The 16,845-nt window shown below is 40.6% G+C and overlaps 2 protein-coding genes across 2 annotated transcripts in view; both read left to right on the forward strand.

Annotated features, from left to right (window-relative positions):
* Window positions 1-669: 669 nt before the first annotated feature.
* LOC119411904 (voltage-dependent L-type calcium channel subunit alpha-1D) lies at window positions 670-3,943 on the forward strand (the record flags this gene model as incomplete). Its single annotated transcript, XM_037678857.1, is given in 5 exon segments — window positions 670-798; window positions 981-1,120; window positions 2,991-3,097; window positions 3,234-3,551; window positions 3,638-3,943. Coding segments are annotated over 5 exon segments (1,000 nt in total), but the record flags the coding sequence as incomplete, so codon positions are not given.
* Window positions 3,944-14,145: 10,202 nt separating this feature from the next.
* Window positions 14,146-16,845, forward strand: part of cacna2d3 (calcium channel, voltage dependent, alpha2/delta subunit 3) — a 51,483-nt gene continuing 48,783 nt past the window's right edge. The window contains exons 1-2 of the mRNA XM_037679854.1: window positions 14,146-14,270; window positions 15,444-15,525. Of these exons, the coding sequence (XP_037535782.1) occupies window positions 14,146-14,270; window positions 15,444-15,525 (207 nt within the window). The remainder of the gene's footprint in view (window positions 14,271-15,443; window positions 15,526-16,845) is intronic.

Raw genomic sequence — 16,845 nt, forward strand, 5'->3', positions numbered from 1 at the left:
ATATACAGTATATATATATATATATATATATACTGTATATATATATACTTCAATACTTCTTTTTTGTAAAAATAGCTAATTTTGTATATGTTTAAATATATATATTTTGCTTGTTTTAATATACAATATATGTAAAACAAACTAGCACTTTTGGCTTCAAGAAGAAACTTCAGAAGTAAAATATATAAAAAAAAGAGTGGCCCAGTGTTGGATTAGTTAGTTGTCAGTTTAATATTGTGTTAACATTTTTGGTAAGAAATGGGAGAGTGTGTGTGTTGGTGTGGGATGACCCGTCATGCTGAGAGCAGCTCTGTTTTCTGCACGTGTCAAACTGGCGCCCTGGTTTTGAAGAAAGTTACCGATGCTTGAATTTAAGGAGTTTTATAAGAATGTTTTAAAAACCATTTCACTCATTACAAGTTTTTAACTCACAATCCCCAACACTGCTATCCTAAGATTTAATAGTCCATCAGTAGAAAAATAATTTGTGTTTTTATTAATAATGGATGCAAAGTTTGATGAAATGTAGGCAGCATCTCCTGGTCTGATAAGGGTGGTCTAGTGTTGCTTCCCCCTTGAGGTTTGTGTCTGCATGGCAAAGCATGGCTCCTCCTGTAGTCCCTCTGATCAGCCGCAGCGTGATCTCTGACACCCCTGATTGTCCCTCAGGTCACACAGAGGTGACGACCATCACCCCACCATCCGCAGAGAGGAGGACTTTGACGAGGACCGTTTATCTGGGGAATATTATAGTGGGGAGGAGTTTTATGAGGACGACAGTATGCTGTCAGGGGACAGGTATTTCTCTTTTATTATCTCATTTTTATGATATTGAATCCTAATTGTAAAATGTTTACTGATGTTTCCCATTTCTTTTAGTTTTTGCACAACTAAGAGAGATGTAGTAACAAAAGAAAATGCGTGGGGACAATGTGTGTTGGCAGTTTTCTAACCGGCGCTTTATTTTATCTGTTGGGCAGGTACCAGAACAGTGACACGGAGTACGAGACTCCAAAAGGCTACCATCACCCTGACAGTTATTATGATGATGATGAGCAGCCTCTGTACGGAGACTCACGAAGGTCACCAAAGAGAAGGCTGCTTCCAGCCACACCTCAAGGTTTTTCCTTACCCTCTGTCCTTACCCACAGCACAGAGTATTCTTCTTTGGAGCCATATTCAGTCAACATCAGTGTGTTAGATTAAAACGGATTAAGATCAGAAGGACAAGCCAAAGTTTCAATTCAAATACAGGGTGAATTGTTACCAAAAGTCTCAGAAAATCTGTGCAATAAAAAGTAGAAAATGTGTTTTCACATAAAGTACAGCAGGTAGAGCCAAATCCTCAGATACAGCAGCAAAATAAGCAATGGGATGAAATTTTAAAAATATTTCCAGTCAAACCAATTTTTCAAGAAACAAACACAATAAATATTAAGAGTTCACTGGATGATGTGAATTTAGACTTTTCAAAAAACAATATAACAACCCTTTACAGTAGTCCTTCACTTATCGCTGGTAGGCCTGTCACGATAACAGATTTTGCTGGGAGATTAACTCAGAAATGATTGCGATAAACGGTAATAATGTTTGAAATTTGACAATAATTAGTAATTATTGTCAAACAAAGGTTTTTTTTTCCCAAGGTCGGCCTGTTAGCTTAGCTTAGCTTCTCAGCTTAGCCGCTTTTAATGAGCCAAAAACGTGATTTTGGACAGTTAAAATGGATTTTAAAGAGAAAGGGAGGCGTCAGTGAAGAGCACTGGAGTTGAGCTTTTTGTCATCCAGTGTCCAGTAGAAAGAGAGAGACATGAAGAAACGATAAAGTCGATAAATAAAAATGAGGTTGATCATTTTCATTTATCATGCGATTAATTGATTTATTGTTTACTGCAACAGGCCTAATCGTTGAGTTAAGTTCCAGACACCCCCGCGATACGTGAAAATCTGCGACATATGGACGTTATATTTATTTCAGTAATTATATATATATAAAGGCTTTTTAAACCCTTCTCACGTTTCTTTTTTTTTTCTTTTTTTAACCCTTTATTTATACAAGTAGTCTCATTGAATCATGAAAACACATTTTCAAGAGAGACCTGGTTTTGGGGGCAGATGGTGGGGGTTAAGGGCCTTGCTCAGGGGCCCAGAGTGGGGCAAATGAGGGTGGAGGCAGGTGTGGGTGTTTCACCTTTTCCACCCACATTTTGATGTTGACGGTACCGGGAGTTGAACTTGCGACTTTCCGATCATCTGCTCCACCACTCCCCAGACACACTCCACACTCTTGCAATGTTCTAAACTATCTAAAGGCTCTAAAAGAGCACAGCAAAAGAGAGCAGATGACTGATGCTACGGTTACTGAGACAATCAACACCCCAGGCAGACTGGATCATCGGGAGCACGGGGCCTTTTCCCCCTGGATCAGTTCGAGTTAAGGCTCGGTTCGGGTTACGCTTGATTATTTTAAATAAACAATCCATGCCGCTCACTCTGGTATCTGCTTCACTGCAGCTCCCACAGCAGCGATGGGGAAAGACAGACCCCGCCCCCTCCTTTCTTTTTCTGAGGCTGTCAGCCTCAGAAAAAGAAAGAAGAGGGCCCTCGGCAATCACTGAGCAGCCAGGCCACTGGGAAACAATGTGTACAATCTTACATTGAAAACTTGCGAAAGAGTGAGTCCACGAAAGTCGAACCTTGAAGTATTGGGTGACTACTGTACTCTTTAAAAGTTTACTCATTATATATTTATTACCAACTTTATATAACCACACATACATTAATTTTTTTCTCTATAGGAATTTATTGTACCTCTTTGTCAATATCTTGTTTTTAATTTACACACAAACCCCTTCAGAAGAAAACGTGTTTTGCATCTGTCTTTTATTTTGATGCCTATTCTTTTCTTTGCACTCTAAAACAGTTTGCCAGAGGTTTTGAGTTCGTCTCACTTTTATGACGTCTCCTTGTTCCACTTTGGTCCCGTTCAGGTCACAGAAGGCCGTCTTTTAACTTTGAGTGTTTGCGCAGACAAAGTAGCCAGGATGAGCTTCCACATCAGCGTACTGCTTTACCACTGCACCTTATGCAGCATCAGGTACTTCAGCTCTAACCCCATTATGTTTTAATCCCTGTACATAAGTGTTTGCATGATTTTGTCTCATAGAATATTGGAGAAATAAGCTGAGCTAATGGCTGTTACTCTAAAATGTGTGAACGTTGTGACCCCTCAGGTTATGGCTGTAGCAGGCCTGGACTCCAGCAGAGCCCACTGCCTCTCCCCGACCCGCTCCACCCGCTCCTGGGCCACGCCTCCCGCCACCCCGTCCAGTAAAGACCAGTCGCCGTATTACACGCCTCTCATCCGTGTGGACCGCCCTCAGAGGGACAGTGCTGCTGGGAGCCAAGTTTCGGTGCGCAAGAGCTCCTGGTACACAGACGACCCTGAGTTCTCCCAGAGGACGTACTCACCTGTCCACCTTCAGGTACCACCTGAGTACCACAATCAGTACCACCAGAAGAGAGGCAGCGCAACCAGCCTTGTAGAAGCGGTGAGTTTCAGGCTCTCTGGAGCTTTTTGGAGAGGTGTGGATGATTAAACAAGATCACACTTAAAGGATTACTTTCTGCCCTGCAGGTTTTGATATCAGAGGGTCTTGGGAGGTTCGCCAAGGATCCCAAGTTTGTTGCTGCCACGAAGCACGAGATCGCAGATGCTTGTGAGATGACAATAGACGAGATGGAGAGCGCAGCCAGCCACCTGCTGAGTGAAGGGATGGCCCCCAGTATCAATGGGGTCAACGTGTTTCCCTTTTTATCTCCAAGGGACTATGAACTGCAGGACGCTGGAGCAAGCTACAGTGATGAGGAGCCAGAGACAGAAGCCAGAGCTCCTTACGAGGAAGACCTGGCGGACGAGATGATCTGCATTACGACTTTATAGCAGTGGCTGGGGAACTCTGCAGATCAGAACTTTGGTTGAAAACAACTGTGAGAATTGTGTGTGTGGGGGGGGGGGAGCAATGCATCTGTTGGCTCTGACCAAAAGAAGTGCCTTTTACACTGAAAGGAAAAGGCATATGTAGAGGAAAGACACGCCACAGTAGTTCTGCTCCTTGAAATGCTCTCCACCTGCCAGCGAAGGAGGTCACGCTACAGAGCCAGCTGCCATCTTTTCTGACGTGACCCCCTCCTTTAAAGGTCTTGACCTGGAGGTAACACAGTCTATCAGAGGCCGGAAAACTGATGCCAGTGAAAGAGACAGACCAGCTGGCAAAGGTGTGAGATCATCTACGAGGGCGGGGTCTCTAAAGGTGATGACAATCAGATGTTTGATGTCATTACCTCAGTCACTTTATTAACGTTTGGCATATCATGCAAGTTTCCAATGCAAGCATAGAGAGTAATATCTTGTGTAGTGTTTAGAAAGTAAAAAAAAAAAAGATCCCTTTCTTGTTAGAGCAGCAGGATGTTGTAGAATTGCTAAAGCTAATCAAAAACATGAAGAGCTCCAGTAGTGTTGTACCAGATTATGCAGGAATTATTTGTCCTATAACAGCATCACTTTGAGATGTGTTCTTTTGAAGCAACAAAAGCATTTTGGGGTAAATGCACTAGCAGGCGGGTTATTTTAAACTTTTTAGAATAGCCTGATTAATATTTCCTCGTTGAAATGCTGTAAATTGTATCATAAGATGAGAAACTTTGTAAAGAGAAATTCTATATTTTGTAATTATGTATGATTTAAAAGATCAGCAATATGAATCCTTGTTCCTCGTGCTAAACTCGAAAAGCAGACTTGTTATTTTTTGAGGTTCTTTGCTCGCATATTTACTTGCCTTTTACTTTTTGCTTGTGTGCACTCTTTATTTTGCCTGTAAAAACCTTTTTCGAGGTTCTTCAGTGACACACCTGCACAAGATACGCAGCTCTTTAGGGATCCACAACACCCGTTTAGAGCTGATGACACCCCTCTGTGCATATTTTGTGCAGGGGCGTGCAGAAGAACTTCAAACGCATCAACGTTGCTGCTTTCTTTGTTGGAGTCGAATCTTGAGTTTGTTTTAAAGCCCTACTGAAATGCCTTTTTGCTGCTAGACTAAAAGTGGGACAAACTGATATTGCTCCAGACTTGTGCCAGGAATTTTCATGATGTACTCCTTGTTGATTTGGGCGCCAGTTAAGCCGCTGTAGTTTACTGTCACGTCTTAGCCTTTATGTCGTGTGTGTGTGTGCGCGTGCATGCGTGTGTGAAGGCTCAGGGCGTTTGGCAACAGGGGACACATGCACACATCCAAAGGTCAGAAACATTTGTTGTTCGTGGCACGACTGAGGCAAAGCAATACTGAAATCCCCCCCACTTTACTCCCTTCCTCTCAGCCTGCCTGTTACAGTTAAACTCCTTTAGGCAACTGTGACGACATCATTGTCTCAACATATCTGTCCGCACAGTGAGGGCAAATCCTGGACTAGTTCCTCTCCAAAAGCTCAAAAAGAGGAAGAAAATAAAAACTTGGACGCATCAGAAACAACTCAAACCAATAAAACAAAACACAGTTCTTGTCCTCATCTGTTATCCTTCCCAGATCCATCACATTAAAACTCCGGACTAAATAAACTGCTTTTTCAGGTGTTACCACGGAGAGTTTAACTTCTCACAAAGGATTATTAAGGTTTTAGATTTGTTAGGAAGTGTGTTCCGCTTCTAAACACTGAATACTGTCATGAAAATGTAGGTTTTCCACTTTGTGTGCATATTGAAAGGGCTCTTTGAATCATTAGTGAGTTTTTAAAAACAATGTGTTGTAGGCCTTTTTGTTGATGACCGTCACCTAAAAGGACCAATGCACATCAAAAGGCACACTGTACTATTTGTAGCAACTACAGTACTGATGAACTGAAGATATGCATTATTTTGTAAAGACTTTGAAGAATTGTTTTAAACTAAAGATTTAAGAAAAGTACTTACTTTTACCTCATGTCAGGGATTCCTGAAAAAAAAAAAAAAAAAAGAGAGAGAAATGATTTGGTTAAGTCTAAACCAACGGTATTTAAATATTAGCACATAGCTGTTTGTCTTTGCACAAGTAAATGTTTAGTGCTTCTCTTTTTTTTCTTCTTTTTTTTTCTAAACTAATTTGTGTATTAAGGTGAGATAATTTTGTACTTTTACGTGACTGTGCGTATAGTTTAGTGGAATCTATATCTGTCTTTTACACCTCACCTTTCAATGCTGGGATCAAATGAGGATAAAAAAAAACTTTCAAGGTGCACTGTTCTGTTTAGTTTTTTTTCTGTTTTGCAGGTTGAAAAAAAAAGTGATCAAGTACCAGTTTACAGGGAAACACACATTCATTGACACGTGTCTATTTTCTTCATCTTGTTCAGATTATTACTAACGATAAATGTTCAGAAAGCTGTGTTTGAATAGAAAATGTAACGTATGTACAAACATAAGGGAAGACTGACGTCCTCTACTTGAAAAGACTTGATATTTGCTCCTCCGTGTTTTTAATTCAGTAAACATCATTTCTCTTAGTAGCAAACGCTTTAATACACACGTAAACCCTCGAGATTTTGTATCAATACATTTTTTGTATTTTTCTTTTTATGTTTACTTCATTTGATATTTTGACCTTTTTTTTTTTTACAATCATCATTAAATTGACTTATGCTGAATTCCTAGTTTGGTTCATTTGTATTTTTTTATTTTATTTATTCTTGTCTTTGATATTTAGAAATCTTGGTGTTTACTGGTGACGAAACAGATTTCTAAGGAAAACAATGGATTTATGGACGTATTTCTTCACACGCAGCAGGAATCTTTAGCACATTTACAAAACTAAAATAAAACACACCCTTAACAATATTCTTAGAATAAATTGTGACTTATAGAATTTGAACTGTCACTCATAATTGAACATTCTGTGCAAATCATTCTTTCCAATAATTTAATCTCTCCATATGCTATCAGAAACTGACAAAATAGATTATTTATTTGTACAAAATCTTTATTTATTCAAATGTAAATAAATAAATAGATGTGACAGGACAGATGGGAGCAGATAATCATTATATCTTATGTTCACACAAAAGTGCAACAAACTGAATGAAGAAGTTGAATATGAGCTCATTTCTGTATTGGCACTGGAGGTGGGCGAATCAATATAATTATCAATAATACTGATAATAAGATGAATGTTACTGACTGATATTAGTCAAATAAGGTGAATATTTTAGCGTCTGTTTCTCTCCTATAAGAATGAAGAGTTTAATTAATTTTTTTATTCCAGCTTCTGAACACTCGCCCTGAAAAAATATTTGTTTTCAAATAATAATAATAAATTTCTGTCCTGAGTTATAACTAATTAATATTCCAAAATGGGGGGGGGGGGGGTACAAAAACACCTAAAGGTCATGAAAGTTTATTCAGGGTTAGCACTTTGATGACGCGTCATCCACAGGTCATAAAATGTTTTAGTATTTTTAGTATTGACTCTGTATTTACTTTGTACTGGTCTGGATTGTTTTGTTGTTGATTGTTTGTTTGTTTGTTCGTTTTTTCTCCCAAAATTGTTGTAAATGTAATGCATATTATTGCCACTAGGTGGTGGTAATGTACTGCCCAAAATAACAGCTTGAAACTGATTTCAATCCTTCAGATAAATCTAACTCTAATGTCCAGTCAAGTCAAGTTTATTTATAAAGCACATTTAAAACAGCAGCTGTTACTAAAGTGCTTAACAATAAGATAAAGGCAGTAAAAAAAAACTAACAAGATGTAACTGAAAGCTACAAAAATAAAAACATAAAAACAATAAAAAATAATGAAACTCTAAATCAAATCACACTGTGTTAACGTCAGTGACAGCAGGTGTGTTTTAAGGAGAGATTTCAAAGCAGGGAGTGAAGTGGCCTGAGGGGCAGATTGTTCCAGAGTTTAGGGCCCATGACTGAAAAAGCCACTTCTCTGAGCTTCAAACTGGTTTTTGCTACAACCAAAAGCAGCTGGTCAGATTATCTTAGCACCCAAGAAGGAACTTATGGTTGAAGAAGGTCAGAGAGGTATGAGGGTGCAAGGTCGTTAATGCACTTAAAGGTCAGCAGGACGTTTTTTTAAATCAATTCCGACACACACCAGAACCAGTGAAATGTGCTCAAAACTACAAGTTCCTGTTAATAGCCGAATTATACACCATAATGTAATAATGTGAATGCGGCGTCAGCGCACCTGTTTGTTGATAATGGAGTTAAAGAGCGTGATGATCCTCGGCTCATGGCTGCATATAAAACAAGACCAAGGAAGCAACTGACCAGGAACGACAGGACCATCAGAATGACCAGGGATTACAAAAAGTCATACGAGATTATCGATAAAACACTTCAATTCAAAGTCCTGAAGCAAAACTGAAGACTTTATGAAACCTGTTCAAAACTTTTTTTTTTTTTTTTTATCACAAACTTCCTTTGTGAGTGTATTTCAGCTGTGAGTGATTTGTCACTGCGCACATGCTAGAAAATATTCTCATAGAATCAGTACAGCTAATTTACTAAACAATAACTTACTGATCAAACACTCGCTAACAAAACGAGCTGTTACTAAACTTTAGTCACTCTGCACACAAGGACACTGCTGAGCCCTCCATCACACAGGAAGACAGGGAGAAGGTGACCACAGGCGGCACTCCTGCGGTCATGGCCGTGCCCAGAGCGGCCTCTGCCATGTTCACCGGAGCGTAGCTGAGCGGCTGCCTCAGCTGCATGTGCATGAGGGACACAATGATCACTGTAGCATCGAGTACAATGGCAGGAAATGTGAGGGGGGAGGCATGAAGAAGCCAGCAGAGAGGGCTCCGTCTCAGAGATCACGAAGCAAATGGCTACAAACAAAATCCAGAAGGTTGCTGGAGTAAAGGGCCTGAATGGAGCTGAAACCTGTTTAGCATTTTACTGCTTGAGCTGGAATTAGATGTTTGGGATAAATCCTTGGAATTAGAAGAGAGCAATTTGATCTTGATGCTTGATTGTGAAAAAGATTTAAACAGGAGTCAAACGGCTCAAAGCTCACATAAAATCACAGAAACCTATTACTGGAGTAATCTTCTAGAGAGGACTGGTTGGATTCAACTGATTGTTTTCTCTCTCTGTGTCCCTGCATCCCATCCTCCGCCTCCATCCACCTGCTGATGCTTTTCTTAGACATTTTAAGAGGAAGTGGAGGTTGAACCAGCATCAGTACAGTAATGGGCTGTACTTATACAGCACCTTTCCATCTTATCGAGATACTCAAAGCGCTTTACTTTACAATCTGTGCCCTCATTTATCCATTCATACAGCACTCTATATCTCTACAAAGCTAATTGAACAAATCATTCTAAAGAGACTAATCAGTGCTTTAGATCACATTCATACACCAATGGGACACACATCAGAGGCTATGAGGGTTCAGTATCTAGGGACACTTCGGCATGTGACTGCTGGTGGGTTTTGAACCCCCAACTCTTGCATTGGAAGACGACTGCTCTAACCACTCAGCCACAGCCGCCCCCACAGTCAGCTCAGGTTATCTGTGGACCGTGTCATTTTAACACAATGACCATAAAGATGTTTCAATATATTTGATCTGAAATGGCCTCATTTTGAGCACATTTAAGAGTTTATTGTGACAAATAGTTTCGAACTTCCCTTCCCGAATAACAAAATAACTTTAAAGCCTGTGGAGAGGAGTAAACTAAGAACTGACTCTATGCAGATAAATAACCACCTGACATTATTATTGTCTATACTCTACTGAACAAGCTGGACTGACAGTAAATGAACATTGATAATCACCCAACACCTTCTTCTAAAAAGTTCTGACATCACACCTTTGGATGGTTCACTGAATGTCTCAGACCGGAGGCAATGTGTTCAACATAATGATACTTCCTCAGTTATTTAACAGTCAACAATGGTGTACCACAAGGCTCAGTCTTAGGACCCACCCTCTTTACAATCTACATAGGTAATGTAGGTCAGAGCATCCCTGATGCATCCTTACATTTCTGTGCTGATGACACAGCTGTTTATTGTCGAGCTAAAACAGTTGCTAAGGCTTTCCAGGTTTTGCAATCTGCTTTCAACATCATCCAGTCAGATTTGCCAAAAACAAATGGATGCTTTTTTCAAACAGGAACTCTGTCCCAGAAGTTCTTCCTTCAATTTTATCCTCGAACGGTGTCCCTATTGAGTTTGTCGATTCCTACAAATCTTGGTCGACTCGCATCTCTCTTTTAAGCTTCACGTGGAAAACCTAGAAAGGAAACTGAAAGTTAAACTGGGTTTTCTGTTTCAGAAATAAATCCTGTCTAACTCTGAATGCTAGGAATCACTTTGTATCTGCAACTTTCCTTCCCTCCATTGATTATGGTGATATTATTTACATGAACGCTCCTACAAGAACCCTGCAGATGTTGGATGCTGTCTATCATGGTGCACTAAGATTCATAACTGGCTGTGATTATCGTACCCACCACTGCACCCTGTATTCACTGGTTAACTGGACATCATTAACTTCACGCAGACTCTCCCACTGGTACATTTTCATCTTTAAACCATTTCTTGGTTTGTTGACTTCATACATCTCCTTCTACATGTCTCTGTGTGAGTGCAGTTACAGCGCGCGCTCTCAGGACATTATTACCTGCAGTGCTCCCTCAGTGCGGACTGAACTAGGCAAAAGGGCCTTCTCCTGCTCCGCTCCTGTTTCCTGGAATATCTTACAAAAAGATCTGAAACATCTGCAAAGTTCCTGGGAAAAACCAACAAACTTGTTCCTGGTTTTAGTTTTCTACATCAACCTAGCTGGTTTTTTTTTTTTTGGTTACATTTTCTTTTAAATACCATTTTATTTTCCCTTGTTATTCTCCATTTGTATGCATTTTTTTATGATTGTCTATTGTTGTCTTTGGTATCCATTGTTGTCATCACTCTTTGTTAACACCAGGTCTCTCTTATAAATGAGTCCCCGAGGCTCAGTGGGATTAACTTGTATAAATAAAGGTTGAATGAATAAAAAGGGGGGTTTCCAGTGTTCTTGAGTTCTGGTCCCACTGAATCCAGACTGAAAACGTCCTTAATTAGAGGCTGGCAACTTCAGTCCAAGACGTTTTTATGACTTTTTTTTGTTTGTTTTCTGCACCTTTTAGTTTTAAATTAAGAAATCTCTGCAGATGAGAACTGAGTTGTGTTGAATGTGAAAAAGAAGTCCCGTCACTCTGATTCTCACCTCCTGACTGACTGAGGAGCTAAAAGAGCCACACTGTTTTTCTCTGGTTGCTTCTGCAAGAGACACTAATCACCTTCTTCATACTCTGATGATTAAATAATTATTGACAGCAACGCAGCAGACAGCTACAGAAAAGTAACCTTTCATTTTTAGTTTGTTGTTTCCTTTAAAACAACAAGAAGAAAAACGGTTGTGACCTGAAACTGAAAGAACAGTTCATTGCAAGCTAATTAACCTCCATCCCTCAGACTCTTGATGTTTCAGACGTTTTAGTGACTCCGCAGTTTTTCCAAACCAACAGGCATCAAGAATTTCACTTGTTAAAACATAATCAGAAAAAAAACGAGTCCTAAACAAACAAGTATATAAGCCAAGCATGGTGGAAGCAGCTGACTGATGGTCCGAGTTTAAGGCCTTCATCATCAACTGTAAATGCAAAATGGGAAATAAAAATAAGTCAAGCTAAATAAATTCATGTTTAATGTTGAAAGCTTAAAACTACTGAGGATAAAATGATACTTTTCTGTTACAATGAAGAGGTTTATTAAATAAAAAATGGCACAAAATGACCAGAAAACAGCTTCTCAGATTGTAAAGAGTCAGTCATGTTTGAAGCTGTCACTCACGCAACACTGGATCTGAAGACAAGATGGATTCTGGGAAGATGGCGTCCAAACTTCCCAACAAACAGGGAAAAGTATCACCTTGTCTCCACAGCACAGACCTGAGGGAAACTGAACGTTGTTGAAGAAACTTCTTGAGTTCCAGGCAGTCTGAATTCAGCACCATGAGCCTGGATGTGACTCCAAACTGAAGACTCTGTGAAATGCCCAACAAAGCTCAGTCAGGTCATCTGGATTTTTTTTTGAGACATTTCATCCTTCATCCAAAGGATTTCATCAGTCAGAAGAGCCACAACAAACCCAGACCCACATCAGCACGCTCACAGAGTGGACCAACCAGTTTGCTGGTGATAAGATGGTTTCTGGAGCCTGCCCTCTCCCCCATCATCTCCTCTGAGGCAGCCATGGCCAAAGTGATTCAAAACATCAAAGTCCATGCTCGATAATCCAGGTGAAAAATCCTACAAAGTTCAGTCAGGTCATCTAAACAGTTTTTTTTTTGCTGGGATGTTTTGTCCTTCAACCAAAGGACTTCATCAGAACTTTAATATTTTGAACCACTTTGGCTATGGCTGCCTCAGAGGAGTTGACGGGGAGGGTGGGCTCCAGAAACCATCTTATCACCAGCAAACTGGTTGGTCCATTATGTGAGTTACTGAGTTTGTTGTGGCTCCTCAGACTGATGAAGTCCTTTGGATCAAGGACAAAATGTCTCCAATTTTTTTTTTTTTAAAAAGCAAAGAAAAAAGAAACTGTCTAGATGACCTGATTTAAATTTGTTGGAATTTTTACTATTGACATTTTTTTCAAAATTTTGTTTGTTTGTTTGTTTTTAATTTAAGCAGAAATTTCCAAAGTGTCCACACGGAAACCCAAAACTCGTCTATTGATGGCAGCTGCAGGAGAACTTTTGGTGTCCATTTAAAGCTTTGCTCAATGGCACATCAGCAGGACAGCACCAGAGTCTGCAGCACTGTGCGGAGGGGGGGGGGGGGGGTGTCTATTTATTTGATGCTGTTTAGTTAATGAAACCATTCTGAGCACACGGTTCTGAGAGTGGTTGTCGCGCGCATCAGAGGAGACACTGGATGATACTGTCCATCATGCAGCGCGCGCGGGGTCCTTATCGGCAGGTCCCAGGCAGCGGGGGCCCCTCGCAACTTTGATGTACGATGCAATTACTAAACTAATAAAAGCTTCAAGTCGGAACCAAGGTTCCCGTGGAGGTGATGGCGGGACGGCGGCGCGCGCTGGCGCCATCATCGCCTCCTAATCAGCGTTTACAGTGCAGGACGGTGGGGACAGCTTCCGGTGTGATTGAATAATGAGGGGCCACATAAGTGTTTTCATACATGAGGAGCTGCAGCTCTGCGGCAGAGGAGCTGCAGCTCCTCATGGAGACATGAAGCAGACTTCAGCCAATCAGGAGCAGAGGCGCCAAGTTGATGCTGCTGGATCAGTCCCAGTCCGTCCAAGTTCGGCTGCATTTAAATACCTTTAGTAAGGAGGTGGAATGGATTCATCTTTAACTGTATTTGTTTTGTTTTATTTTGTTTTGGGGTGGGTTCCCCCTCCCCATCTCGCTCTTCTTTTACTGTTTGCAGTGCGGAAGTCTCCATCACACATCTGCAGTGTCATTATCCCCCACAGAGCCGTGCCGTTGTTGGGAATCCTTCTCTTTGGCGCATGGAACTCTGGGTTACACATCACTTACATGAACATTTGAAAAGAAAAAGAAAGAAAAATAATCAAGTATGTGCGTTTTCACAGGTTGAACATCTTGGTGTTTGCAGGATGAAGACTGGGAACAGTCTGGTGGTCTACAGTTTTGTAATGGTTACACTGTGCTTCCAACTCTTTACAGTCACTCCGCAGGGTCAGCGCTCATTGGGAGGTTTCACTGGGGGCACTGGGCTGCAGAAATTCAAGTTATTTTCATTTCCCAGCAGATCTATAGTCCATATTGTTGTTAGCAGATGGAGCCTTGTGCGTTGTGTCTCTCAGCTGCAAACAAAGAAGAAAAGGTTGTGAAATTCCTGCACCATGAGCCAAATGAGGGGTGCAGGGTAGGAGGGGAGCACAGAGCTCTCCCTCTCTCTCATTCTCTCTCCCTCATGCACCTTCTCCCCCCCCCACCCCCCACCCCCCACCTCCACCACCAAACATATAGATCCAGTGGAGGGCGAGCAGAGGCAGCTGTGTTTGGACCGGAGGTTCTGCGCTCGGACGGGTCCTGTTTGCTCCGCGCAGTTGGAGATGGAGAGAAGCTGCAGGGTTCCGTCTCTGCGCCGGTGCAGCATCCTCCTCCTGGCCTGGACCTGCGTGAGCTGGAGCTGGTCCGAGGGGGCGGCGGGGTCCCAGCAAGGGATTCCTCAGTCAGTGTAAGTGAGAAGGAAGCAGCTTGAGTTTCACCTCAAACGGTGGATTTAAGAATTTAAACAGGAGCAACTTAATAATAATAATAATTTTTGTGAAGAAAATGTGTGATTCTCTGGTTCTGATACTCCTCTGAATGGATCTGTTTTATATCCACAGTTTATGATCATTAATTTGCGTAAGAAACCTTTTTGACTCACTGGTACCGAGTCAGAACCTTGAGGTAAAACAAAGATTAAAGCAGTGATGCTCTGAAATGAGTTAAATGAAGAGCTGGGGATAAAAAAAAATAAAAAAAAATAAAAAAAAGTTTATTTCTAAATCTTATTAATTAGTTCACTTTTTATTTTTTTAAATATGTGTATAACTTAAAAAAAAAAAGTCTCAGCAGTGATTGCTGTTTATAGTGGAAACAACACAATCAGCAAAAGGTGTGTTTTTATTCAGAGACAATTTATCTTTTTTTTTTTAAATTGATGCAGAAGAAGAAATGTTTGACAGGTTTTTTAAATAAATCATTTTAAGGTGTTAAAGATCAAATCCTTTAATTTTATGTGCACATTTACAGCCAACACAAACATTTGAATAAAAGGTTGTTCATTTGTTTCATTGAGTGTTTCAGGTCACGGCGGTGATCTTTCAGCTCAGGTGTTAAAAAGCTGCATTGCACCTTTTTTTAACTCCTGAACGAACCCCACCTGCAGGGAAATTCAATTTACACACTGAAAAAACTCACAATAAACGTGTGAGTTTTGCGAACAAAGAACAAAAGGAGAATTTTAGTTGAGATATTAACAAAACCAAAAACAAATTCTTTAAGGGTTTTTATGATTAAAAAGCTCCAATTTCTGAGTTTGTAACGCTGACCTTTGGTGTAAACGTCGGTCAGTGTTGAACGAAAGCTCAAACAGAACGTGACTGGTCAGGTGAGGGTCAGGGTGATGATGAAGATGATGTGAGTGAAAAGATGAAGATGGTTGAACATCAGTCAACGAGCATACAGAAATTATTTTAAAGTTAAAAACTGACATCAGATGTATTTGTTCTGCAGATCCAGGGGCGTGCATTTGTTTCTTTCTTTATCTTTATGTATTGTTGTGTTTTATTCATATTTATCATTTATTCATGCTTACTTTCATCTGAACTGCCTTTAATCTGGTTTTGTCTCTTTGTTCCAGAGTAAAGCTTTGGGCCTCTGCGTTTGGTGGAGAAATCAAATCGATTTCTGCCAAATATTCTGGATCACAGTTGCTACAAAAGGTACGTTTTTGTTTCTTACCCCTCCTGTTCACCTCATGCTTAGTGGTTACACTCATTTATGCTGCATTCCCTCTGAGGCCGCTGCTTAGAGGAGGCTCAGGTGTGTTTGGAAGAGAAGCAGTGTGTGTGTGTGTGTGCACGTGCATGTGTGTGTGTGTGTGTGTGTGTGTGTGTGTGTGTGTGTGTGTGTGTTTCATGGACCATTAACCACAGCTCTCATTCCTCCCTCATCTCATCTCTCCAGTGAACTCTCTGGAGTCAAGAGCTTCAACCCTCAGCTATGAATGTGACAAGGAGACAAGCTGAATGTGTGTCTGACAGTGTGTGTGGGTGTGTGTGTGTGTGTGGGGGGGGGGGGGGGTATATTATTAAGAATCGAGTAGAACAAGCAGAGATCAGAGGAATCAGAGTACGGTTCTGACCACCTGATGGCAGAGGTGGGCTGGGTGTTGGGAGGCCTCGGCTTCCTGCAGGCGCTCACAGTGAACTCCATGTGATAAATGATGAACTGTCTGTTTCACTTAAATGGGAGCAGACCAGAGAGACGGAGGTAAACAGCTGGTAAACAGCTGGAGGAGCTCCTCCGTATGAACACTGAATGTGTTGCAGCGCATGGGTGCCATTTTCCAGCAAACTTCCGCTCTCCGTGTAGAAAATTCACACACACCGCAGGAAAAACTGTGCTACATGAATTTACACCTCTTAGGCAAACTACTGCTGACATTTTTAAAACCATTTATTTAGCTAAAACTGATTATTTTAAATTAAATGTGTTTGTTTTGAAGTATTGTTAATAGTTAAATAAATACAACATTTCCAAATACAGTTTGGACTTTCTGGACCCTCTCCCTCCAGAACTTTGAGGTCTTAAAGTCAAACTCGTGTTAAAACCCACGGAGACCGAACGTTTCAGGCGGTGGCCCCGAGGCTTTGGAACGCTGTTCCACTGTCCCGTCAGACTTCACTGACAGGCTTTTACCTAATTTGTTTTTAATTATTTTTAATTGTTTTGTTTCTTGTTTCTGAAGTGAAATATGGTATAACTGTTTATTTAGATTTTAAAAACTCCCATAAATCAGACAAAATGCCAACAAGGTGAAAATAGCAGCAGACTGCTAAAGCTATCAATACATAGATAATGATGTAAAGTTATTTTAAGAGCCCAGATTTATTCAATATACGCATGAGAGTTTTGTATTGATCTTTTTTTTACCATTTTATGACTGAATTGTTACATAAATGTTTGATGGTCGAGGCTGTGCCACTGTTTAATTCACATGATTTACAGCCATCCTTTAAAGACATTATTGGTATAAAGTG

The sequence above is a fragment of the Nematolebias whitei genome, chromosome 7 (genome assembly GCF_014905685.2).
Source record: "Nematolebias whitei isolate Nwh7 chromosome 7, NemWhi1, whole genome shotgun sequence".
In the NCBI taxonomy this organism is placed as follows: domain Eukaryota; kingdom Metazoa; phylum Chordata; class Actinopteri; order Cyprinodontiformes; family Rivulidae; genus Nematolebias; species Nematolebias whitei.